Here is a 27,122-nt window from a genome sequence, read left to right on the forward strand (position 1 = left end):
TGCCCAAGACTTGCAGCAGTAAATACTGCCAAAGCTGCTTCCACCAAGTATTGACTCACGGGGCAGAAGACTTACGCAATCAAAATATTGTAGCGTTGTCATTTTTTCCTGCACCATATGCTGTCATCTCACATTTTTTCAGCTTGAGGATTCAAGTTTTGATTCGAAATATTCACTTTAAAAAAATGTGTGTGCATCGCTTGTAATTCATCAAAACGGAACATTGTTGGAAGACAGGCAACATACAGTAAATATTAACAAGAGTTAGAACTCGTCATTGCCATTCTTCAAGGATGTAACAGGTACATACGTTTTCATAATAACACAAGCCTAATTAACAATTAGCCTTGATAATCGTAACCCTATCCCTAAGGCATGCAATAACAAGCTCCATGAAACTGACACCCCAACAAACAGCAAACAGTGAAAGCCAACGCATTCGTTAGTGCTCGGGTGGTGCCGGTTTGCGCTGTTGAAAGTAGCGTCTGAGGTTTTTTTGTTACAGAGATAAAGCACATTCATTTTTCGGGGAGTAACGTGATGCTTGTTGCTGTTTCAGGGGGCTGAGTGATGTCAAACCCCAAAAACGAAGGTGCTACAGTATATCACAGAAACGAAAGCAACACGAAGTCTGCTCTCAACGGCACAAACCAGCACAGGCAGAGCACTAACGAATGCAGAGGGGTTCACTGTTGGTGCTGCTTGCCAACTTCTCAGAGCTGCTATAATATGCTCTCTGACAAATGTTTTATTAACACAACATAAAGGATTATGAATGTGGTTGTAGCATCATATGTAACCTCTCTGATAGCGTTATGAAAGCTGCATAAGGAAGCACTCAAAGACAGCAATAACTGTAAAGGTGATTGATGCGTGCAGATACTAGCTTCGCTGAAAACTCTGAACCCTTGCAGCAATCTCGATGCAAAACAAAAAAGACAGTTTGTGATTAATTCAACAGACAATTTTACACGTGTCACTATTATGGTCACATACAGTAAATACAATTTCCTGATCCATGATGCCGCAGTGAAAACCTGCAGTATGTACAGTATTGTGTGGTTATTGGACATGCGGTTTGAATGCAGGTGGGGAGACTCCCATTGTTGTGGGTGGAAAGCAGTGCATGTGTAGCAATGACCAATCGCAGGCCTGTATTGACAGCGGCTCTGGTTATTCAATGAGCTGTGTATCTGAAAAAAGCTGCACACCCCCGTATGAATCTCCTGATGAAACCGAGAGGCATAATTGTCAGCCACTGAGCTCGTTTGGCAGCGTGCCTGAGTAGAGTAGTAGCAGTTGCTTGAATGTATGCTGATTATCCTGCTTGGAGAGAAGCTAAGGAAATCAAAACCTCTCGGCAGGGATTGTGGGTGATGGGAGAACAGTCTTTCCTTCTCCAGTTCTCAGGTGATGTCTTCACCTGCAGGAGTGGAGTACAGTGTGATTTCTCTTGTCACTGTGGCTGTGAATGGCTGACCAGATAAGAAATAATTGTAACGATTGTGTGGTGTTTTGGGGTGGCATGGCGGCACAGTGGATATCTTAGCTGCCTTGCAGTGCTGGGGCCCTGGGTTCAGTCCCAGACTGGGGGTGCTGTCTGCTTGGAGTTTGTTTGTTCTCCCCGTTTTCACTGGGTTCTCTGGTTTCCTCCCATAGTTCAGTGCAGGTTAACTGGCTTCTGGGAAACGTGGCCCTGGCGTGAGTGTGTGTCTGTGCCTGCCTGCCCTGATGGACTGGAGTGCTGTCCAGGGTGTACCCCGTCTTGTTTTTTTATTTCATAGTAAAACACAAGATATTTTGATATTGCACAAGGCACAGAAAATGTAACTTAATTTGATCATTTTCAAAGCACCCGTCAAATTGAAGTGTCACAAAGTGCTTTCCACGTGATATGATATAGATAAAATACATTGAAAGCATAAACATTTGCCACGATTAATGTGTCATTTGAAATTTTAAGTCCTATTTTGAAATGGTGAATTTAAAATTTTCAATGAAGTGAAAATTGTATCTATTAATCTTTTCTTACTCTCAATATGCTAAAGCCAGCATTCAGAATCAGTTGACTAATTAGGACGGTACTAACTATTATCACTGCATCTGTGACAATAGCTGTAAGACACTGCGTATCTAAATGAATTAGTCTTAGTTCCTTGTGAAAATTGAGATTTTTTAATATGCCATGCTCCAATTGATCCGTTTTTATTAATGCTGTGATTATTTGGCATCCTAGCTTTCTCAGCAAGAGGTGCTTCTGAAATTAAACATTTCAGCTGAACATAGTAGAGTGCAGGGAGGTATTTTGTGTTGCACAGATATGCCCACACCTGTGCTTCCTCTATAGCTGTGTCTCAGATTGCTTCCTTAATATCAGGTCTCTGCTTTTGGCATATTAGAGAGCAACACAAGTGCTCGGTATTTAACCTATGAGGTGTTGTTTTACTCTGAATAGTTAAAGCAATTAGCTCTCTGTGAATCTGAGTGAACTTTGCTGTGTCTTATGTGACTGGAACAATACTCAGTGTTATGCCTCAGTATCCCCCAACCACATACAACATTTACAGAATGAAGGAGCTTTGAAAGTGTCAGGTGTCAGCTACAGCACCGATCCATAGCCTTGTCAGAAGCTACCATTATACATCGAATCCCAGGCGAAATTGGAAGTTGTTAATAAAGAAGAAAGGGCTTAGTCATTCAGAGATCAATAACGCAAAAGTGGTCGTTATCCTCAAAGAATCTCACTCTGGGGAGCAAGCCGGCACTGTATGGCCAAGCGACCACCTGCGTGTTGTATGCCGGGTTGACCCCCCCTGCTTTCATGGGGAGGCAAAAGGAGAAAAAATATGGTATTTCTCCAGTTAATATGCAGTACTCATCCTTCATCAGAACCGAGAATGACACAGTTTATTGATGAATGTCTGGTGGTAGCCTCTTTCATCTCTTGATTGATGAGAGGTTGGAGTGTTTGAAGTCACAGATGAGCAAAAGCCTTTCTTTTCCAGGAAAGGGTCTTAAACACATCCTTTGTTTAACCTCAAACTGTGTGCATCGCACTGCACAACTGGAATCTAAAGAATATATGACTGCTAGTTTGAGCTCTGCAATACCTTTAATTATAGAATTGAAAAGGTGAAACAAAAATTCATGGTAGTTCTGTCCTTCAGCCTTCTCTTTCTCTCTGATGTAAAATGGTTTTTCACTCCTTCTCCATTTGCTTTCCTTGTTCATCTGTCAAAGCCGTATATTAGGTGTTTCAGAGGGAGTTATAACAAAGTATACTGTATGTTCAGAGAAGATCAGGGGCATTTAACCTTAAGGACTGCAGGCCCAGAAACTCACAACAGGTCAGTTCTGGTGGCAGCAGCTTGTAGCTCAGTACTAGAAGTATAGGGAATAAAATCCAGCAAATCAAGGGTAACATATTAGCATGGGACTATGATATTATGGGAATAGTGTCTGAAAATGGCCAGGGGATGTATCCAAAGTTAAGGGTTCCATGTGTCTTTGGAAAGATGTACAGGACGTAGAAGTGTTGGGTGAGATTTGTCTGTATATATACAGGTCCTTACAGAACTATTCACACCCTTCCCATGATGTCCCATTTGGTGAAATTATAAAATGACGCAGACATTTTTTTAAACGTAATATTTTCTTTATAACCTGAACCATTAATCTGAAAGCTTCCTAGGGTAAGATACGGTAAGTTACTAGGGAAGCACATTGCTGACATTAAGAAAAAAAAATCATGTGTGTCTTGTAATTACGTGAAAATTATGCCATTATTTTGAGATCATAAATGGTCTCATTATTACAAGATAGTACATTATCACATAGTATATGTGATAATCACATGATAGCACAATTGTCATACAATACCTACTGTGCATTATCATTAGAGGACTTTCAAGTAATGGATTCAGTTGCGCAGTTCGGTCTTTATTGTTTAAGGCTTATAATGATTCTATTCACATAACCTAAAAATTGTAACACTTCTTTATGACTAAACCCTCTGGAAAGTAATTGTGTGCACATTCTTCAGCACTAGATCCTGTCACGAACACTGAATCCACAGTCCCAGCTGAGCTTTTGGTAGTTTTTAGGCCCAGTCATTGTACAGTGTAATAGGCTGTTCATGAAATCAAATAATCACTTGGACCTTGCAATACCGAGATAATGTACTATCTCGTAATAAGTCAATCATTTTTACATAATTACAATTTAATGTTCTTGTAATGATGAGATACACATTTTCTTGATGGCACTAATGTGCTTCTGTAAGATACAGTAAAACGTCAGCGAAAAAACTGATATCTGTTGATTGCCCGTGAGTCCAAAATTTGGTGGAAGCACCTCGATTACTGCTGCAAGTCTTGCTGCGTAAATCTCTACCAGTTTAGCACTTGGTGTGCTGTTTGCCCTTTGTTCTTGGCTGATTTGCTCAAGATCTATCTTGGGGATCATCTGTGGATTATTCCTCTACCCTTCTCGCGATTGGTGCCTTACAAAGAATTTTGTCTCTAACTTGCGTTGAAAACCTCTTAGTCTTCATGGTTCTGTCTTTGCCGGAAATTCACTACCTGACCAAGGAACCTCACAGAGACAGGTGTTAGTTCTCTGAAATCCCAAGAAGCACTGTTAGTGCACAAAGAGACCACTCAACTATTTTTGTGGCTCATTAAGGTAATGTTGTATACCTAAATTAAGTTGGATTAGCCACAGCAAAGGGTTTGAATACTTGCGCAATCTTGGCTTTTCAGTTTTTCATTTTGATTTTCACAACTGGAAACTAAAAGGAAATGTATTTAGGATGGAAGGGAAGAATCTCTTAATTCCATAGAAATTTCCATAGAAATTCAGCCTAGGTGTCAAGCTCCAAACCCTGGACTTTTGTTTTGAGAAAGTGACATTTTTTAGTTTAGCAGATAACTTACCAAAAGAGTGTCAGATGGCCTCTCCTCCTTTGCAACCTTTTTTACTTGCTCATGTTTCTTTGCTGTGACAAACCTCTGTGACACTGGTGTGTAATGTCAGCGCTGTTCATTTTTTCAGTGAAGAAAGTTCTGATTTCCCTCCACCTCCTTCTCATTTCAGCCAATCATATACGAGGGCCAGGACAAGAACCCAGAGATGTGCCGTGTTCTCCTCACCCACGAGATTATGTGCAGGTAAGATCCCTCCTTGCCTGCAGTCATCTCTCTGCAAGGCTCTGCATCTCCATGGTTTGATGCAAATGAAAATGAACACTTTAGACTTGGGTGGTATTTACGGTGATTAACCCTGTGGTGTTCCGTTCTACAAGAGCGATTTCTGAATTATGCAGTGCAGCTGGATTCAGGCAGGACCTGTCTAGAAAGGACAAAAACAAGGAATCTTTCCTCGTTAGGAATGAATTTCAGTGGGAAGACCAGTGAATGAAACTTCCTAGCCAGCTCCTTTTTAGTCTTAGGGGAAGACGAGGCTAGAAGCGCAATCGAACCACTCACTGTGTTTGGATACAAGAAGAGCTACAGTGGAGGAGAGCAGATGTGTCTCCGCTTTGGATGTGTGCTAGACATGTCTTTGCGAGGAGAAGAAATGCTGAGAGATTTACAATGTTTCCATGCAAAGGTTTTTGTTATGTGAGTAAATATTACAAATCCACGCGTGGATGTATTCCATCTGGAGTTTAATCTGATGTGCAATGCAGTACGTATTTCTTGAGAGAATTCTTTCTGGCACTCACAATACACATCTTGGTTGGATTATTATTAAGAGGTCAGGCAACATATAGTCGCTCTGGAATGTATCTGCAATGAACAACTAGTGGTTAATTCAACACTGACCTCGGTTATTAAAATCTAGGCAAAACAAGTGAGCATTTGTTTTATAAGAACATAGGAATGGTTTAAACAAGAGGATTCTGTTCATCCCCTCCGTTCGTTTGGTAGTTGGAAATAAGTTGATCCCATGATCTAGTCCTACCGGTTCTTGAAAGAAGCCACTTGCAGTTTCAGCAACACGGCTGTGCAGTTGGTTCCAGACCCCTATGATCTTTCATCACTTTGTCAGAAATCTTTTTCCCTATGTCAGGTCTCCACCCCTGTAGCTGCCTTTGCAAAGCCCTGTTCAGTGATGGGACGTGTGCTATCTGTGTAAAGCGGAGAGGCATTGTTAGTGCACCTGCAGCTCTGTGGAAATCTCGCTGGGTTTGGGAATTAGCAGGTCAGGATGCACCTTAGACATCTCATTGATTCTTCTTAGAAATAGATGCATAAACAGCTATACATATTTTTAACATATGCAGCACAATGTTACATTTTCAGCCTACTATCAGTCATACAGGAGTCACAAGTGAGGTTTCTTCGGGTTCCTCTGAGCACCAGGAGGCCCCAGAGTGACAGTGTGGCCTCTGTGCTGTCCTCACAGGGACCAGAGGGGACAGGCGGCTTGCCTTTTCTGCTGCTGTTAAGTAGCACAAACGTCCACCTAGATCCCCTTTGACTCTTCCCCTGCTCTCGCTGCCCATCTCTGTGGCCTTGGAGGCAGCTCTAACAGAAGAGAGCCTGGTCAGCCCAATCCTTCATTACAACGTGACACAACCTGCGTTAAGAGACGTTCCTCTCTCCTCTGCCTTATGTCGGAAAGGACTCTGTGTGTTTTCTAGCCTGCTGGGCTGGCTAGTTAGAAGGCTCAGAGCAGGGGAAGTTTTCATGAGGTCCTCTGCATTACTGAGTATAGTGCAGGTTTTCCAGAACATATGCAAAGTTAGCTTTTTTTTATTTGAGTATGAATGTTCAAGCTGAATAAAGCTGATTTTTTATCGTGATATTTATTATAGCCATCATTCGATGACTGAGAACAATTATTACCTGTTAGATGCTAATTTATGACTGGTTCCCATTCGCAAAAGGGATTGATATTAACCATTTACTTTTACAATGACCATTTGAGCACATTCTCCTTGTTATCACCCCCACATAGTGCCTGCCTCAGGTCTGTCTTCTGTCCTAAAAGTGCTCTCTTATATTACTGCAAAGGTGGGGTAGAATCAGGGCAAAACCTCTTTCTCGTGATATTTGACATCACCATCACTGCTTGCCTGACTGCAACTTGAGATCTGTTTCCCTTGGTTTGAAATCAAACCCTCATTATCTCTGTCAAAACTGTAAAGCAGTTTATACAGTTCTCAGGCTTGAAGAAATTAACAGGAACAATTTTGTACAATATGCAGCTCTCTCTGGGCAGCAGTTGGAAATAAGGCTCTCTTTTTCTATAAGTGAGATACAAATCTTTTAAGTGATTTTAGTGTATGATGTATTTTGGCAAGACCTTCTGGCATCAAACACATGCACATTCATACCATACATCCTCGGTTTTGAAGTGTTGTTCCAAGAAATCAATTATGTTTCGCCGTTTTTTAACAGTTTTGTGCTACAGCAGCCGGTTGGCATTATCCACCAGAAAGAGAATGGAAGGAGCTCCTGTGGGCGAGTGTTTGCCTCCGTGTGTTTCGAGGAGACAGCCTGCCAATCTGGACGAGGGGGAGTGTGACAGGGTGCCTTCCCCTGCTGTTCAGAACCGAGCAGATTGCTGCATATCATTAGTTCTGGCTGCGGACACCAGTTCGTGTTTGGTAATTACTGCACGTGTCCTGCGAAAACAAGCCATGAACTGGGACCGATTTTATTTCTCCTGTTGTCAAGGAGGAAACTGAGGGAGGAGGCTAAATAAAATTCCTTGATGATGTTAGCTTCACACGCTTCAACTTGGGCAGTGCACTCCATTGTTTCATAACCTATTTACACAGGACAAATATTTTTGTCACTGCAGACATTTCTAGTTTCAAATGCAAGCCAGCTATTCGGTATCATGAAGTGTGGATGGGGACCAGTGTTGGGGAGAATTACTATTAAAATGTAATCTATTACATTTACAATGATTTTTTCAATCAATAGGATGTTGGTGGAAACTGCTTTTAAGAGGTAGTGGTAGAGTATTGCTTTACATAGTAACTGGCAACAGACTACGTACAGCACCTTTTGGAAAGTTTTAGGGCAATCAATGAAGTTTAAATTGGGATTTTAATTGTGCATGACTGCTAAGTGAATATTTTATTTTTCAATAAGCTCAGTTCCATTGTTTTGGGTAAATATAATAAACCAGTAATGTTGAAACTCTATTTTGAAGGAGCAAAAGTACTGGGACAACCTGTCTGTCAGGTGTCTCCTGTTGGTCAGTGTAACGATACGTAGTTCTGGACCCTATGCAGACGGTATAATCCGGGAGGGAGTGGAGTAGGACAACGGGGAGGAGACGATGAGGATCAGGGCAGGTTGACGAATAGGGGGGCGTGACGACAGTGAACTCGTGAATAGGGGGGCGTGGCCATGGCAAACAAGTCCAGGGGGAAATCCGAGGCGAAAGTCCAAGGTCCAAATCCGGTTGATCCATCGGTAATGAAGAAAAGACAAAGTTAAAAACTGGAACAGGATCCTGTACAGGGACAGGGAAATAAAAACAGGATCACAAATCCAGGCGCTCTGAGCCGCGGGTGTAGGGCGACTTGATGGTAGGCGGGCCTCCGGGCGTCCGTCTTCCAATGCAGAGCCAGGAGTAATGAGAGCACCAGGATTAAAAGGAGGGGCAGGACTGAGGGCAGGTGCACGGAATCAGCAAGATGTTAAAGAGCCGGAGCGCCCTCAAGAGGAGGGATTACGATCGTGACAGTCAGGAGCTTGATGTTGGGTCATTAGGCTCACAAAAGAGTTGCAAACAGCCCATAAATGAGATTTAGTGTTTCAAAATGAAAATCAAAGATCAAGTAAAACTCTCAAACAAGTTTCAGTGAAATCACCAAGAACCTATAGAGAGCACAGGTGAGGGTATCTCATACCATGGGTCACAGTCACACATTCCATCACAAAGACATCAACCTCTTCAGCACCAAGAGCAGGATTCTGGATTCGAATGTGCATGGCAGTACAAGATGGCTTGAGAGAGTTGAGACCAAGAAACACTTTTACCAATGTGAGAAGATTAAGGTGTGGAGAAGGAAAGGAAGTGAAGGAAAAGTGCAGAAAACAAAGCATCTGGCAGGATCCCACAAAGAGTGTTCAGCTCCATGGCTCATAGATTTCATGCAGATATTCCTCAGGGGAACATGAAATCATGCAAGCATGGCTTTTACACGTCAAATGAATGTGTCCCAGTAGTTATGATCATAAGGAAATCTTTGGGTTGATCACAAAGTATTTGTTTTCCAATATGATAAAACATATGCACGGACTTACCCCCAAAATAAAGCATATCTTGTGTTATCATTCATACTGATTTCATTAACACTAATAGGCATTGTAAAACGAAAAATAATTCATCACTTTGCTTTCCCAGTAGATTGAGGACATTGTAAACTATTGTAACCAATGACTTTTACTTTTTTTTCACAAACATCTTGTGAATTTTACAAAATCCCTTTACATAAGTAACGGTCCAGTAAATTACAGTAGCTAAAGTAACTTTCCTCAGTGCTGTTGTTGACACAAGTTGGCAATGCACAGCAAAAATCATTTCATTGAGGAAACTCCCTGGTGTTACACTGATAGGATTCCCCATCACATTTCCTCTCATTAACCTTTTCAGGAGCCATTATTTTATTTGCAGGCAAGAGTCTAGACAGAATCGATAGCTGAGCATCACACACATCCCATTCAGTAGGACATGCATCAAGCTAAAAATTAAATAACAGTTTTCTGCCAGTGCTCATAAGATTCTTTTAAAACAGGCACAGACTGCTGTTACCTCATCCTTTGCTGATAATGTAATGCTTAAGTGGTTGTCCTTTTCAAAAGTAAAAATAAAATGCTGATTAATATGACTCAAAGGCTGCATTAAAATGTTAAACATTCTTAAAATAGATAGTTTCATCATTCTCACACTGTATGAAAAAAGTATTCCCCCAACGAAAGATTTATTTTCTTCCACTTGCAAAGGATCTTTGAGACAAACCTGCAGTGAGTATTGACTGAGCTCAATATGGTTTCTCTCAGCTTTCCTAAAGCACCAACAGTCACACGTTTCCTTTGTGTGGTTCAGTGGTTGAGGTTGTGGACCTGTAACTGAAAGGATTGTGGGTTCAAATCCTCTGTCAGAAATTGCTGTTGTGCCCTTGAACAAGACGCTTCACCTGGACATTTCCAGTAAAATAACCAGCTGTAGTCATGGGTGAAAATAAAAGCTGCTTCGGACGAAAGTGCCAGCCGTATACATCAGTAATTAGTAGTCTGTTTGGCTGAGTCACACCCGCATGTGTTGTGGAGTGTTGGACTGCCCTATTAAAAGCTCGGCCGGCTCTCCTCCTTCAGAAGCAGCAGTGCTTGTGAGTTTGTGCCATAGCAAATGCTTGTTGTTGTTGGAGCCCGACTTCAAACTCCGTTTCAGGACTGTTTTCCCACTCATTAACTCAGCAGGGTGTTAACTTGGGAGCGCTCAGGGGATTGTCATTAAGGCGGCATTAGAACACTCTGCCAAGGTTTGTTTTCATGTCTGAGGGGCCTGGTCCCCAAGGCCGCGGAGAGCTCCTTGGGTCCTGTTTGTTTATAACACCTCTCTCGCAGTTTGAGGAGACTGTCACCACAGCAGCACCATTGGGCTTCCAATGCTAATTGGTCTCCTGGAACCTTTGCTCACAGTCCGCGCTGCTGGGGGAATAAATTAGTGTGACGTGAGCTCAGGCAACAGTCACAAAAATACTTCGTGTACCATCTTTCTGCTTGGAAACTAAACAGTCTTAAATGATCTGTAAGATTTGTTAATTTCGCCTGTCAAGTTCTTATTTTAGAACAGTAGCCCAGATAATATCTAAATACAGAGGAGTGGGTTGTTTGTTTGTTTTTATCTCTAATTAACCCTCATCTTCACAAGGGTCAATGCAGCTGAATTTGTAAGAGGAAGGGTCCATAAAAGTAGTGCTTAAGGACTACAGCATTCCCCATTCACAACTGCAGCTTGTATTACTTTGTTTGGCATGCCAATATGATTTTAAAACTAGAGGCTTCTAAGAAGACCCTTCATATTTAATGTGTGCCATAATGTTACAGCACAAGACAGATCAAAATATAATATTGTACTGAATATTTCAATATCAACCTTTATTAGTGTAGAAGCCTTCTAAGTGTAGTGTGTATTAGTGTCTGCATGTATTGTGACATGCAGTCACAATAAAATTAAACATATATCAAGTTTTACACACTTTAGCCAGCATCTTCATACTTTAAATAATGAATATCAATGTACTTTTACAATTGTTTGAGAGTTCTTACTTTGTTGTTACCTAATGCCAAAATTCACACAGTTTGTTCAGTGTTATTTTTCACTTTCCATAAAATAGGAGTAATAAAAAAATAAAAATATTCGTTATTAATGACTTTTGTAAAGACAACAACAACAATAATAATAAGACGAAGAATTCCTCACACTTATATAGTGCTTTTCTGGGCACTCCCCTCCACCACCACCAGTGTGCAGCCCCACCTGTCTGCTCCCCACACACCAGCTCTCAGTAGGGAGGAGAGCAGAGTGATGGAGCCAGTCCAGAGAGGGGGGTTATCAGGAGGCCATGACTGGTGAAGACAGGGGTAAATTTGGCGGCTTTTTTAGTACAGTTGGTGGGTGTATAAAGTTGCCCCTGTGAGAATGAGAGTTAAAAAATACAATAAAATCCAACTTGTGTTTTTGTACAATATCAGAACAGACCTGCGTTCTAGGATAAATTTGATTTTTAGCTCATTTATTTGGGATTAGAGTCATCTTTCTAATATATGCAGGGAGAAAGACCCTAATTTTGGAACTGGACATCCCAGTGATTTTCCTCTTCCCTGCTGGAGAAATTGGAACAGGTCTTTGCACAGAGCCTCAGGGAACTGCACAGACCGATTTGCTGTTTTATTGTGACTGGACTAAGGTTTTGCTGCTGGAGGTGAGCATTTTGCTGATGCCTTTACAGTACGAAATGAAACAAGGTCATTTTTTTATTTTTCCAAAAGACCTTTATGAACGTAACAGTAGAAATAGTAGTTACGCATTTTGTTTGTAGGAGTTTTTGGCTCGAAAGAAAACAAACACCAGGGGTGTAACCTACTGCACTGAATTTCCTTGACATCAGAAAAGCTGGTGCCAGGCTGGATGTGGGCACTGCGTGCCATCGGATCAGGACGCTCAGGACAAGAAGACTGGAAGAGGACTTGGAGACAGGGAGCCTGTGGTTGGTGCCCAGCCTGCTGCTGCCTCATTGCGTGACCTTGGCCGAATCACAGCAGCGGCTCAGGCCAGCTGTATGGCTGGATGGGTGTACGTGGGGGAGGCAAGATGGCCTCAGTCCAGCTGGGCTGTGCAGGCAGATTCGCTCCAGCTCCAAGCTGGGTTTGGAACCTGATGTTAGCTCTGTTTGGAAAACCACTTTTTTTTTTACCACGGGGAATATTGTCTACCTAAGAGCTCTGCTGTCCGACTCTAAAATGCTGGTTCATTGGTCTGCAAGCCTGTGAGCTGGCCTCCCTGATTTTCAATCGCATGGGACTTGTGCTGATGCTAGATCACACCGAGGCGCCACAGTCCTCCAGTTCTGAAGAAACTCGACTGGTTTTCCATGCATTCAGGTCTGACTGAAAGGCCCTTCCCATTGTCTGGCCTTATTCTGTCAAATAATGATTGAATTTGTGGGTTTTTAGATCAAGCTTTGGATCACAGAATGCAGCTTGTTTGGTCCCTTCCTTTCTGTGCACTCTTTGACGTAAGGGGCTACAGTCCGTGGGGTTACGGCTCTTTAGCTGTGTAGTCTGTGGAATAGCGTTCTAAATCTCCTCAGAAGTCCAGGTGCAGTTCTGAATGCCCTGGCTCCCCCAGAGCTGCAGTGCCTAATGCGTCCCTACTGTACATGGTGAAGGACTTGGGAAGAGAGTCGTGTAAGATCAAAAGAGGTTTGAATGGCCAGCTGCACCCGCCTGCTCTGGCTGCAAAGGAGCAAGTAGAGGTTAGTTGCACGCTGGGGACACGCTTCCACACACACCTCAGGAGCAGAAGCCTCCATTGCTAAAAGGTGGATTTTCTTCGATTTCTCTACAGTTCTACAGCTGAAAACCGGTTCTCCTCTCAATAAAACATTCTTGACACTTATGAACAACTATTTCAAGAAAGGGTTGTAACATAATGTTTCCCTGTAAAGTGCCCCAACTTCTCACAAAGTAGATGTGTGCCTGTTGTTCTTGACTCAAACAGGCAAGAGGCTTGTTTCAATGGTCTATCTGGTGGAATGGGAAATATCACATAGTACCATTTATACTTCCAGGTGCACATCTCTCTGTTCATGTTGGCTTGAAGTAAAGTTTTGCACTGCAGAGTCTTTTGAACTTTCTGATCTTGAAAGGATGTGTTTTATTTTCCAAAATGCACACTGCCAATGTTCTGTATAACTATGATTTGAACAGGAACTCAGTATCTCAATGAGTCAATGTCGAATTACGAATTCAGAAATGGTTGCAAACAAAGCAAATTACAGTGGGTACTCATGTCAACAACGAGGGTTAAATACCACCATAGAAAAACACTTCCAAAACACAAACCGTTCTGACTCGCTTCTCTTCTGAGATGTGTAGACTGCAAAGAAATGAGTAAAAGCAGAGCCAAAGAAGTTGTCAGTTCATACTCCCGGGCTGGTTGGCTAAACTGCAGATCTGTTCTTTCTGCTTCTTTCAGTCGGTGTTGCGACAAAAAGAGCTGTGGGAACCGCAATGAGACTCCGTCAGACCCCGTCATCATCGACAGGTAGGACCCTGGCTCTTCTCCCTCCCTGCTCAGCTCAGCACCTGGACAGGACCAGCCTTACTGTGTGAAAACCTAAGCTTTGCTAAAGGCAGTCAGCAGGCTATTAAGCAATCTGGACTTTTTGCTTAGGTGCTGGTGCAACATTTTTTTTGTTTGTTGTTTGTTTGTTTACCCTCTTGCTTTTTAAAGCCAATTTTGTCTGTGGCTGATAACTTCCACCAGCTCTATGCAAAAAATCCATCCTGGTGCACTCGAGTAGCACGTTAGCCACTGTTTGCTTATGACAGACATTGCGATGTGCCTGTGTGAAGGCAGATGCATTCTGTCTCCTGTTTCTCTCCAAGTTCGCTTTTCTCTCAGTAGTGTTTTCTGAGCAGCGTCTCTGTTTCCTAAGTGTGTGATTGAACTTGCCTCTAGAGTTAACAGCCAACAAGCCTCAGAGAAATAACAGTCCGTGGAGTCTGAGAGCTGGAACAGAAGGGCATTCAGCTGACAACTTGAGAGCCGATGTCTTGATACGTCATTGTGCTTTAGTGCTTAGATATTAAATTTCTATTTTAGTAGGTCCTTTTGTGGGAAATGCCACAAGCTCGCAAATGTGTTTTATTTTACTTTATACAGTTTTGCTATTCCCACACCCTCGCTTTCACTATAAAAGGAAAAATTCCATATTTACTTACACAGAAGTGCTGCGTAAATACTCTTGGTCCTCGTGTGTTAAGATTTGTCAAGAGTTTTAAAGATCCTCTGTAGCCTACTTGTCATTAATGTGGAAATGTAAGCTGTGCCGTAATTTATAATGAGGCATCTTTTACTACAGTGATAAAATAATGTTTCAAATGAGAAAGAAGAAAATTCTTATTCATCAGCATTTTCCTTGTGCTCCTCCTCCTCTTCCTCCTAATTATCCTCATCCTCCTTTATAGAGGTGGCCTTTTGCCTTTGCCAAGTCCACTCTGCCTATGGGTTTGTAACCAGCTACATACTTCTTAGATTTCTCTTTCTGCATTGTTCATTTCCTTTTTGTCATGTTAACCCTGTGTTTATAGCAAAGGACTGCTTTAGTTCTGAGTGAATACGTGTTTGCAGGAGTACCTCTGAGTCTGCTGGAAGAAGGTCTCATTCTGTCCTGTTCCGTGTTGGTACCAGTTTTCTTATGCCCTGATCAAGCCATCAACCAATAAGCCAACCAACAAACCCACTGACCAGTCAATCAATCAGTTTAGTCAAAGTTTCATTATTTTTAAATTAAAAATAATGTAATATTTTTTATTAAAATAATGTTTAAATTAAAACCTGGTATTTCTGAAGTTTCCTGAGTTTCATTTTGTAAAACAGGAATGTCCTATAACTGTCATAAATGTATTGTTGTATCTTGAGTCTTTATAATTAGAATTAGAGTACTTTGTTTTACAGTAACCATATTTCAGTGTAACTTGTAAAACCTCCAATTTACATCACAAAGCAGACAAAATCTCCAGGTCTGCGCAGCGCCATGTTCTGTGATTCAGAATGAGGCAGCAAAACCTTGTGACGTGTTGCAGCCATATTACACTGTAAACAAGCAGGCTTGCGAATACATCTCTTTTAATCCCATAGACATATTGCTCTCGACTTCAAGGCGGTTTTGTCGACAAATATTACTTACTTGTTAACCCTGCATGCAGATGACGTTGGGACATTTTGGTGGTGCAATGTCTCCCACACAACCTGAATTGATACACTTGTACGTCACATTGTTTTACTCATCACAGTGACTAGTGAGCAGGAAGGGCCGCATCACATCGCACTTTGTGGGAACTCGAATGTGAGTTTGGGACAACATGGCGACTTACAGTACTTTCACAAAGTTCACAATTTTGTGCTTAATTGGGCATTTATTAAATGTTTCTATAACATCAATGAATTTATTTTGTTACCAAGATTTAATAACAGGTCTGAGAAATTGGGACTGCAGCTCCCCTTTAAACCTAACTCAACAGCGTTACGTGCTACAGTACATGTCTTATTTTGTCACTGGACTCATTAACCTTTAGAATTCCAGTTTGTAATTATTACTTTAAAAAGCTAGGCACTGTGTTTTCAAATAACATGAAAGCTACTTTTGAGATAAAGTTTGCTTTATTTGCAACTAAAAGTTATGTAATGCTAAGTTTTATGAGTTCACACACACAAAAGAGATGGTAGAAGAATTTAGATTTTACCACCCACTTCAAATGTGGTCAATATTTCCTTTGGACGAATGCCAGGTACTGTAGCTCTGTTTTAAGAAAATAGAGGCCTTTGGCTTCAGATAGGAGAGATTAATGTAACAGTGTACATTCATAATTTCCTCTGGAACTTCAGAATAGTTTAATTCCCAGTTTACACCAAGTTAATATCGTGCATCTGAGCCAGTATCAGCAGACACTAGAAGTGGCCAAGCTTGTGAAGTGCTATAGATCTATGAAACCAGGGATGATTTTATCAGCAACTGAGGGTTGCAATGGGTTTTGCTTTAAATGATTTGATCTTGTGAGGATGACATTGCCTTTCTGGGTACATATATTTCACGCTTCTAGCAAAAGGCCCTGTATGCAGACTGCCTTTCTGTGACCATCGGACAACAGCCTTCACAGAGAACTCTTTGATCAGAGCCTCCTAAATGTACTTCCTCAAACAGTCACATACTTTAAGTTCATTGTGCCTCAGCCTCAGTTTTTCTTACTGCCATATTAAACTTTAATTGTGGCTGTGAGTGCTCATAGCTGTGCATCCTTTTAAAACGCTGGGTCCTCTTTTCTGAATGCATGGCCTCAGAGCTCATGGTGTACTTGCAGTATTCTGCGGGTCTTTCACTTCATTTCATTTGTTATTATTCCTTTCAGCTTTCATAAGGTAGATGAAGTCCATATTAATCCAGTAGTAATTCCGTATTTCATAAAACGACTTATCCAAATGCCAAATGCTTGTGAAGCTCTGTCAAACGGCTTGAATCCTGCAGCAAAGTCAACAGAGGGTGTGCTGTGTACGTCCTTCTAAAGGCAGACTGATGCCCCGAGACTTTGATTGGCGGAGAGAGCAGTTGGCGTGTCCCTTCTTGTTGTTTGCTGGGGTGGCTTACTGTGATCAGGTTACAGGCAGCCATGTCTCTACAGGGCAGCAGAGCTTCCTGTGAGAGTCTTGGCTCAGGCAGTAGCGCTAATGACTCAGGCTCCTCTTCGAAACAAATGCTGCTGGATCAGCTTCGGGTTTTTGTGTGTGTCGTGTGTGTTTTCGTTTCCAAAGGACAGAGTCTCCTAAGGAGCAGGGTCATTACCAGATCCATGTTGGCTCGTTAGCTATGGGCTGGAGAAGGTCCAGGGTCTCTGAAAGAGGAGCTGTAGTACTGACCCCTCGCCCCACATGGGACGCCCCCCCCCAGGCCTGCGACACCTCGCGCTGCCATGGCGAGAGCCTGATTGCTGTGGGGACAACAAACCGGAGAGAAAAGGTCACCTTTGCTCTGTGAACAATAGCATCTCGCCAAACACATGGCCATGCACCTGTTTTTATAGCACAAAATAACCCGTGTGTGACTGACGGAGCTCACTCTTGTCACTGATTCCAGCCAAATATCCTTCACTTTCTAAACTCTCTGGCTGCTTTGACTTCATGTTCCAGGGTTATAAATATTAAGCGCTGCTTGGTATGCTTTTCATTTCTGACGTTTTGGTGATGCTTAACAGGTGCATAGTAGTAGGATTTTATAAATATTAGCAGGCACTTTAGCAAATAGCTTTAGCTAAACTTACATAGACAAAAATGCTTTTTTCTTTTGGCTGTGGTCTTATTGTTGCAGATCAAACTTTTTACGTTTTTTTAACAAGAGAAGGTTGCAGTTAAAGAATTAATACTGTGAAAGGACTCTGTCTGCACTTACGGTACTGTATATCTTAGATACAATGCATAACATGATGAACTTTTCTTAAAACACCATGTGAGCTACACTGGAAGATGTGCACTGTTTACATGCGTTTCTGCGCTGTTTCAAATAACACGTTTCCACCAAGCTGTGGAGCAGATGGTCCACACCCTTGTCTCAAGCCAGCTGTTGTGTGCTGTTCAGGAGAGGGTATTGTTTCAACCAAAAGGTCCAAATACAATCCTGACTTTGTTTTTCTAATGCACGGTGGAGTGTGGCCCCTAAACCCTCTACTTCGGGGGTGTAAGGTGCGATTCTCTGTAGCACCTAGTGCATCACTCCCAAGTGGGGATCAGCGGGGAGAAGTGTATTCTTTAGTGTCGACACAGCAGACGGGTCTTGAAAGTCTGTCTCCTGGGTGTGTCTATGACTGTTGCCCTTCAGTAACCTGCAGGGCTTGAAGAAGCTGAGCTGGTCAAGACAGTGAAGACCCGTGGAAGTCCCTTCTTGAGAGGGGCGGCTGAGTGTGTCCCCAGCCCTCTGCTTCAGCCGGAGGGGAGGGATGAGCCCGTGCCCCCCTCTCCAACTCGTAGCCGATCCATTAGCAGCCTCTCCACAATAAACACAGCACCAGCACTTTCCTCGCATTGATGTGGATCTAAATAACAAGCGCGGCGCGTCTACGGGTTTGCCCACTGGGGAAAACAAAAAAGAAAAATGTTGTCGGCATAATTGGCTCTGATTGTGGGGAAGACATCCCAACCTGGCCACTCATTAGTTGAAAATAATTCTAATATGTTTACGGGTGACAACAGAGGAGCTGATTTAAGGCCAACCAATCCATACAACTGCATTTTAGTTTCCTATTAAGAAATGTAAAATTTATGAGTGCACAACCCCCGGCTCCTTAAACCAACAAATAAATCACAGCAACGAGAGAGGCTTCGGCGGCCCAATGCAAATTATGACCGTCACTTGTCTCCGTAAAGCGGCTAATGACCGAAATTCATCGCCTCCTTCCCCGGCATTGTTTCAAATTAAGCGGCGCTTTGTAAATCACCATGCCGTTATCCGATGCCTGCGCCGTGTCCTTTCCCTGCATCATAAATTTCCCTCGTTCACTGCCATGTCTTTCTGCTTCCCTGTTCTTTATTTTAATCTTTTCCCCCTTTTCTTATCCTGCTCCTGGTCATCATGAATGAGGGTGTCAAACTTTCCCGGCTGTCTGTCTGTCTCTGTCTAGCGATCTGCCTGTCTCTTTATCTATTGATCTCTCTTTCTGTCTGTCAGTTTACTGATGTGTCAGTCTCTCAGTCTTTCTGTCTGTCTGTATCTGTGTAGCGATCTGTCTGTTAGTCTGTCATTATCTGTTGATCTACAGTATCTGCCTCTGTCTATACTGTATATCGATGTGTCTGTCTGTTAGTCTATCTGTCTTTATCAATTGATCAGTCAGTCTCTGTCTATATATCAATCTGTCTGTTTATCTATCGACCTATATCTGTCAGTCTGTCTGTGAATTTCTCTGTCGATCTATCTGTCTCTATATATAGATCTCTATATAGATCTATCCACCTGTTTTCTATCCATAGCTTTCTCTTTCCTATCTGTTCTGCTTTCTGTTGCTGTTACAGTCCTGCATGGGGTCACTGAAGGTAGCTTTCTGAGTGCTGAGCTAAGAATAAGTTTGGTGTAATGTGCAGCATTAAGTACTTGAGCACTTCAAAGGGTGGTAAAAAAAGCAAAGATGAAGATTGCATTGATCATACAACCGGGTATGAGTCTAAAATAAAATATTTTTAGTCTTGGTGCCGTAAATTGCGTGAGTCTGAGCTATAAAGCTCAGAAAGAAACGTTCTTGTTGTAAATAAAAAAAAAAATGACTCACGATTTCCAGTAAGTCAACATAAGAGTCTTGGTTTTGAACCTCAGTGTGTGTGGAGACTAGATGTTCTCTGTGTCTTTGTGTGGGTTTCTCAGTGTACCCTGAGCCCTGCCCACTTTTCAAGGCTGTGCTCTGCAGGTTAATTCCTGCTGCTAATTTGCCCCCTGTCTGCATGTGTGCATGCGTGCATGTGTACTGTATGTGTCCTGCAGTGCACTGCTGCATGTGTACTGTATGTGTCCTGCAGTGCACTGCTGTCTTATTTAGGGTGCCATGCAGCCCTATGCCTGCTAGGTCACTGCAACCTTCAAAGTGGTTATTGAAAGCAGATAGATGTGATCCAGGAGTATGGCTGTTCTTTATACAATAATAATCAATGTGTACTATTAGTCCATATTACGACCCCAAGTGTCTAGGGGAAAAGGGGTGTAACATTTAGGATAATTCTTTTGGAAGCAGATGGGTTTTGGTGAGGGACTAGGAAACGTGATAAGGGTAAGGAACTAGAGTGGTGCCAAAGGAAAGAAAATAACAAACAAAATGGAGCTGGCTAGGACAGTGAGGGAAAGCTAATCTGACTACAAAAGAAAACCCGAAACACACGGTCTTCGGCGTCTTCAACACCCTAGCTAGCCTGCACTGACTACCCAAAACATACAAGACAAACGGCACTCACCCGTACTAAACTAGTGTACTAATACAAAATCAACTAAGTGTGTAAGTGTACCCAACATCCTAAACTAACCTTATATACAGAAGTTCACACAAAAACACAAGTGAACCAGGAAGACAAATAAGGGAAAACAAGAGTAATAAATAGGAGCAGGGTACAAAAAGAACACAAAAGTTGAACATGTAACACTGGGGCAAGGTAATGACAAAACAAGGATGAACACACAAACAAACGAAAGTACAAAGAAACTAACGTAAATCCAACAAAACAACAAAGCCGAAGCTATACGAAAATACACAAACACAAAGCAAAACAAACCAACAAACGAAGCCGAAGCAATAACAAGAAGCGAAGCGAAGCGAAGCGATAACCAAAACCGAACGGGACCGAAGTCAAACGAAAGGCCTCTCCTTACTGAAAACCTCCAGGTTATATACTGAATAAGATGTGTTCTGATTGGCTGAGAGCTAATTGATGATGACGTCATACTGAAGTGTGGTGTAATGGTGGGCCAATGGGGAAGGGAGAACAATCAAGGGTCAACAGTGTGGACATAACAGAAAAAACACACACAGAACACACACTGGGACGTAACAGTCCACATTAGCACACGTATAAGCTCACGGCGCTGCCTGCCTGTTGCAGATGCTCATAGTTGTACAAAATCTGAGTTTGCTCAACAAGCACTTCTGCAGTCCGCTGCTCTCTCACCTGGTGCAAGCCATGGCTTGCCATCACCTTCCAAGAAGCAGTGACCTGTGATGCTTTCAGCTTGCCAGGCTTGGCAAGAGCTGCACACCTGTCTCTGCAATGGCATGCACATGTCCCAGTCACGCACATCCCTTTACTGTTCCACAATTATTCCATTTTCCACTCGATCCCTCAAAATACCGTCGCTTAAGGAAGTGTCATTTACTTTGAGCAATTAAATAATACATCACGAGAATCAATGTAACGTTTGAGTGGATCCCAAGTACAGCCAGTGCAGATATTTCACGTTTCTGTCAGTGTTTCACACTGCTGAGGTCTGTACCTGTTCTCCTCACTATCACGGGTCAGCACTGTGCTCTGTGTGTGTCTGCTTCACGGACTGTAGGATCCTGGGACAAGGGCAGCTAAGTCTGTTTTCCTCTGGTGTCAACTTGCATGGAAAAACTAAGGGAGAGAGAAGAAGGATAGTGGAAAGTCAGCTCCAGGCAGCTACAGTATGTCCCACCTACGTCACTTACTGATTTGTTCGTTCCAGATTTCCTCATTTAGGGCGAAGTACTGCAGAGGCAAGCGAAAACGACATTAGGCTCCATGAAATATTAGTAGCCGACGTTTAAAACAGGTGTTATTACAAGCTAATATTGCAATTAGATCGCCCAGCCGGCTCCCTGGTGGGACCATAAATTCAGCCAGGCTGTCAAGGCTAACAGGAGCCCTTGCCTAATTGCCGAGCACAGGCCCTCACGTTAATGTGGTCAGGACAGGATTGTTTCAAGTCCATTTCAGCCGGAGTCATTACAGTGAGCAGGGCTGGGGGGGCTCGTTCTCTTCTTCCCCTTGTTTCCAGACCATCATGTCTAATGGCGCTGGTCCCCGAAGCTACGTTGGCTCATTCAGGGCAGCCTTTCGGCCATTCATCACGGAGAGTGTACCACAGAGGGCCATCACTTTGCACACAGTCCACTCGACGAGCAAGGTGTTCTTCAACGTACTGTCAAGGGGTCGTTTGACTTCTTTTATAAGCCTGCTTCCATAGGTCTATTCTCCGAACAGATCCTCAAAGAGCCTCGTTTAAAAAAGCAAACAAATTTGTGCCCTAAACCTCAAATGTTCTTGGCTTATGTTTGCTTTAAAGTCTAGCCTCACAATTACAGGTATGAAATCTATTTCTCTACAGCCCCCTCTCTTTTCTCCCTCCTGTTTTCTGTCTTAAAATACTGTTTAATAATAACAGTTTTAATAATGTTTTCTCTTTAAATGTTTTTTCTTGTTCTCATTCCTGGAAAGTTCTGTCCCAGCTCTTTGGAAAAAATCATTTTTTGCACATTTCTGGAGAATGACATCATTACACTCAAAGGGATACAACCACCTGCCTTGTGATAGGCCACTGAGGTCCACGTTGTACAATGAACACCAGTCTCTGTAGATCAGCGATATTGTGCAAGTGTTTAACAGTGAGCTAATTTCTCTGAGTGACAAGATGTTTTCTTAATGAGGTCTAGAAAGGTGATTATAAGAACATACGAAGGCTTACAAACATTCAGCCCATCTAGCCTGTTGGGTAGCTAGTAGCTAATTAATCCAAGAGTCTCATCCAGCTGTTTCTTGAAAGAAACCAGGGTATCGGGTATCGGCTTCACCAAAATGGCTTGGTAGCTTGTTCCAGACTCCCACAACCTTGTGGATAAACAAGTGGCTCCTATTCTTATTTTTAAATGTGCTTCTATGCAGTTTTCCACTTGTGTCCTATGGTTTAAGGAAGTTCACTGAGTGGAATGTGTCAAAATATTTGAAGACTTTGAATGTTTGTTTCAGGTCACCCTCAAAGTGTTCTGTGTTCAAGACTAAAGAGATTCAGTTCCTTTAGGCTGTCAGTGTAGGACATGTCCTCAAGATCAGAATGTAGATCAGAATCTTTTCTGGACTGATTCCATTTTTTATAATGTGGTAACCAAAACTGTACACATCGTTCTAAAATGTAAATTGTATTTTTATTTTTACACTTTATCTGAAATCAGTAGACCTTTTCATCCATCCTGTTGTGCTATGATTTTGGATGGAGACTGAAATCCAATTAAAAACATGGAATGGACTTGGGACGATTTTGCTCATTGTTTACAATGTGGACCTTAGAGCTCCAACACCTGCAGATGACATTTAATGTGGACGTTAAATGCTTGATGCAGGGCTCTGCATGAGAATATTAAAAACATCAAACTGGAAATACACAATGGGAAACACTGAGCTTGAAGAAACTACTGATGAAAAAGACTTAGGTAGGGGGACGCACTAAAGTATATACATACTACATATGTCAGAATTAATCAATTAACTATTAATTAACAACTATCTACCAAACTGACTAGATGTGCAAAACGGCCTCCTCTCGTTTGTAAGTGTTCTTGTGTTCTTATGAGTAGGTGGTTCATATTGTTGTAATTATTAGAATAAGAGCAACATTATATCTTATTTTTATTCTAACCTCTTTTTGTCTTGCATTCTAGTTTTTAACATTGTTCCTGCCTCTTCTGCTCCATCTCTTTCTGTCTCTCACTATTGTTTTTCTTTATGGTCACGGGTTTTTCTTCCTGGAGAACCAGTTTATTTTTGTGGATAGTTCTTCCGAATGGCTTATTTTAGAGTGCCCATCTGACAAGAGTGTCTATAAGGTGACGTTAGAGTGTGTTCACAAATGGAACAATCGTGCTGCCTTTTATGTAGATCTATACTACTATATTGAAGGTTTCCTTTTAGTTTCTTGCATTGTGTTCTTCATTTTTATCGCTTGCTGACATTTGATACATGGGGCTTACAGTGACCCAGCACTTACCTGCTTTTATAGCTGGCAGTGGTAGGCATTTATGGGCAAATACAGTATGGGAAATCTGGGATACCCAGAAAGCAAGAAATTAACTAATGTCAGGGAATATAGTGTGTAGTTAGACCATCTTTTAGTTTTTTTTTTTTCTCTTGGAGGTCCAACTTTACAGTTCCCTTAAAATAAAAGAGTAAACACTCACAATGAGATGGTTATAGATCACAGTTCTGTGCATGATGATTGCTTTGCTGTATTAGGGATTGTTTTCCTTCCCTTGCCCCAGCCTTTACAGCCTGTTCTATGTGCCTACAGCAGCAAATGGCATCGACCACCCTCAGCCTGCTCTGCCTCCGAGAGCAACACATTGAAGTGTTGGCTTCCGGGGCCCAGAGCTGGCGTGGGGGCTGGTGGGCTCTGTGGAGGAGCAGACAGCAGTAGGGGACTTTGGGTGTGAGCGGAGAGGAGGAGGGGCTCTTCTGGAAGTCTCTCTGGGCTCTTCCCAGCATCCCCGCAATCGCGGCGTATTGATCATCAGCCCAGCAGATCGGAGCCTGCTAGATTAAGAGTATAGATTTGCAATAAAAAGGGGACATTACTTGGCTGGCGGAATAAAATTGAAAAAAATGATGAGGTCCCGCAAGTGGAATTAGTCAAGTATGAGGGGAAAGGTTGCTCTGGAGTCAGAGGTCAAGGGTATTCTGCTACCAGGGAAACTGGAATTCAAGGATGGATTTTTTGTCTTTGAATTTATAACCAGAAAGCTTTTGAGCTTCCTTCTGGTGCTAGTAAGCAGAATTCATCAGTGGCAAGTTCTTTCTCGATTTTGTTTTTTGAATCTGGTTCAATGATAATGGTAGGGCAATTCTTTCTGACTTTCAGGAGAAAAAAACACTAAAGTTTCTTGGGAGTCATTCAGTTTTATTTTAAAACGTGCTGCACGGGCATTGTACTCTTGTACTCTTGGCAGCAGTGCCAAAAATAGAGGTGGAGATTGAGAAATGGGGACAGTGACAGCACCTGGAGCCAACTCTGCCACCTCAGTATCGCTTCAGATCTCATTTCTCCACTGTGCTGAAACCATTTAACACACCGAAGTAAGAGTATTTTTTTCTCATTCTCATTTTTTTCTCCACAAACTCTAACAGAATAACAACAACTCAGTCTGGAATAAACAGTGAAATGCTTGTTTATTGCCTGTACCAGAGTGCTACTCACCAGAATGGAATTAATTTAAATGCTCAAGAACTGCAATTACCTAAATTAAAGTATCTGGAATAAATTTAAATGTCCAAGTAATTACCTAAATTCAAGTATCAACTCGTGCCTTTAAATCTATATTTTTTGTCTAGTTACTGTCCTACCACCTACATCTGCAGTGGAGAGTGGATGTATGGTCTCAGAAAGGCACAGTACAGCAATAAAGCTCTCAATATCTCCTCAGGTAGGGCAGAGATTAAGGTTATTATCAAAGCAGCTGTCATAAACTGTTACAGCAAGTAGAACAGGAGTTGCGTAAAAATCCTTGCAACCTTATTTCTTGCATGAAAGTATCCAGGCAGCTGTTAATAGTCAGAAGTGGTGCTGTATATACTGTCATATAGTGTTTTTATCTTTTGGGGGCTGCTTTTCCTCCAGCTTCTTGTAAAGACAGAAAACGCTCAGCTGGTGATTGAAAGACGTATGCACATTTAGCTGTTACATCAGCAGAAAGCAACGACAGCACAATTTTGTAAAAGAATAGCTCCTAGTTAATTGCGAAACAGATGAGATGTGGTTTGCTGAACTGCTTTCCATTATGGAGGAGGAAAGAAGGGAGATTCCATATCATGTGTGCCATGAAACCCTACCTCTTCAGCATTGTCTCTTTTAGAATATTATTATTAAGATCCTCTGCTCTGTATCCTTCAAGCGGCACAGGTCCTAATTACCGACAAGAGCAGCAGAGCATGATGGGACGGCCCATGCTCTCTGAGCTCTCCCTGGTCCTCACGTTCAGCAGTGTTTCATGTGGTTACAGCTGGAATGACCTTCAAGGCCCTCTCACATCACACTGGGGGCCTGGGGGACTTCACGACAGGCAGGGCTGTGTGTCCTGTGGTTTCTCCCCTCCACTGTTGTCAAGAATATCCCCTTGGAGCTGCCAAAAAGAAAGGCAAATTCTCTCCGTCGTATATCAATCCCCCTCACAAACCGCATGCCACCCTCACTGCGATGTATCAGATGGCTACCATGGTGCTCTCAGGCGAATGTCCCAGCACCTTGTGTCCCGAGGTCGGTGTGCTCACAGCTGGGTTTCAGCTCATTCTCTCAGCACACCCTCTTGACCTCTACACTATATGTTCACCCCAACCCCAGCCCAGTTTCACATGTGGGGGATTGATATTCGATGGAGTGAACTGGCCTTTCTTTTTGGAAGCTGGAACGGGATGTTCTTGAGGACAGTGGAGAGGTGAAGTCACAGGACACACAGCCCTGCCTGCCTGTTTAATAGGTGAGGTCCAACACGAGTATTTCACTCAGGAGCTCCCTGAGGAAGACATCGACAACAGGCCTCAGGCAACCGAAGGACAATGTTCTATCTTGGACAGTATCGGTATAGGAGAGGAAGATGTGTTTCTGGTACTAGGATAGATAGATAGAGAAGTTTATTTGTCATATGTACATGTGCAATGGAATTCCTGCAGTCAAGATGAATAAAAACCCAGGGCCTAGTGGTATCTGTTGGACTCAAGGCAGTGAGACTTGCTTCCAACAGTCCCCTCAGACTGGGGTCATACTCTGGGACTGAAGAATATCTAATGTAGTGCCCATCCGTAAATAGGGTGAGAAATGCAAAAGACCAGTCTACATCATCCGTATCACCTACAAGACTGTACTAGTAGCACCTCCACTCATATTGAAATGCCGATGTTACAAACAGTACCAACCTAGAAATGACTGCAATGCCTTTTCAAACCGGGGGTTTCTCTCTTTGCTGAGAAGTGGGGTGCCGGTGGCTCCGGCTGACCCCGAGAGTCTCAGGATTCTCTCTGGACGGGACCAGCTGAGGCTGCTGTGCGAAGTGAGTGTGGAGGATGCTCTAGGCGGCGGGAGAGCCGCAGCACCCAGAGGTGTGTTACAGCTCCACGGAGAGTTACCACAACACTCCTCATAGCCTCGTGTGAGAAGCAAGAAACCGAGGGCTGCTGTTGTTTTACAGAGATTAGCTGTCAGTAGCTTGACTAAAATTGAATAGATCACAGGAAAGAAAACTTTTAAGCCACTGGTTTTGGTCTACCTGTTCCCTTCAAATTGGAGTGCACATTGCTGGGGGCGATGCGGAGGTGCAGCGGATGTTTTGTCTGCCTCGTGG

At 42.6% G+C, this 27,122-nt stretch overlaps 1 protein-coding gene across 5 annotated transcripts in view; it reads left to right on the top strand.

Annotated features, from left to right (window-relative positions):
* LOC102696247 (transcription factor COE3-like) overlaps positions 1-27,122 on the top strand; it is a 165,507-nt gene that overhangs the window by 27,761 nt on the left and 110,624 nt on the right. For all 5 annotated transcript variants that reach the window (XM_069186866.1, XM_069186689.1, XM_069186637.1 and 2 more), the window contains 2 exons: positions 5,095-5,168; positions 13,732-13,800. In XM_069186866.1, coding sequence (XP_069042967.1) covers positions 5,095-5,168; positions 13,732-13,800 — 143 coding nt within the window. The remainder of the gene's footprint in view (positions 1-5,094; positions 5,169-13,731; positions 13,801-27,122) is intronic.

Source organism: Lepisosteus oculatus, chromosome 1 (genome assembly GCF_040954835.1).
Source record: "Lepisosteus oculatus isolate fLepOcu1 chromosome 1, fLepOcu1.hap2, whole genome shotgun sequence".
Lineage (NCBI taxonomy): Eukaryota > Metazoa > Chordata > Actinopteri > Semionotiformes > Lepisosteidae > Lepisosteus > Lepisosteus oculatus.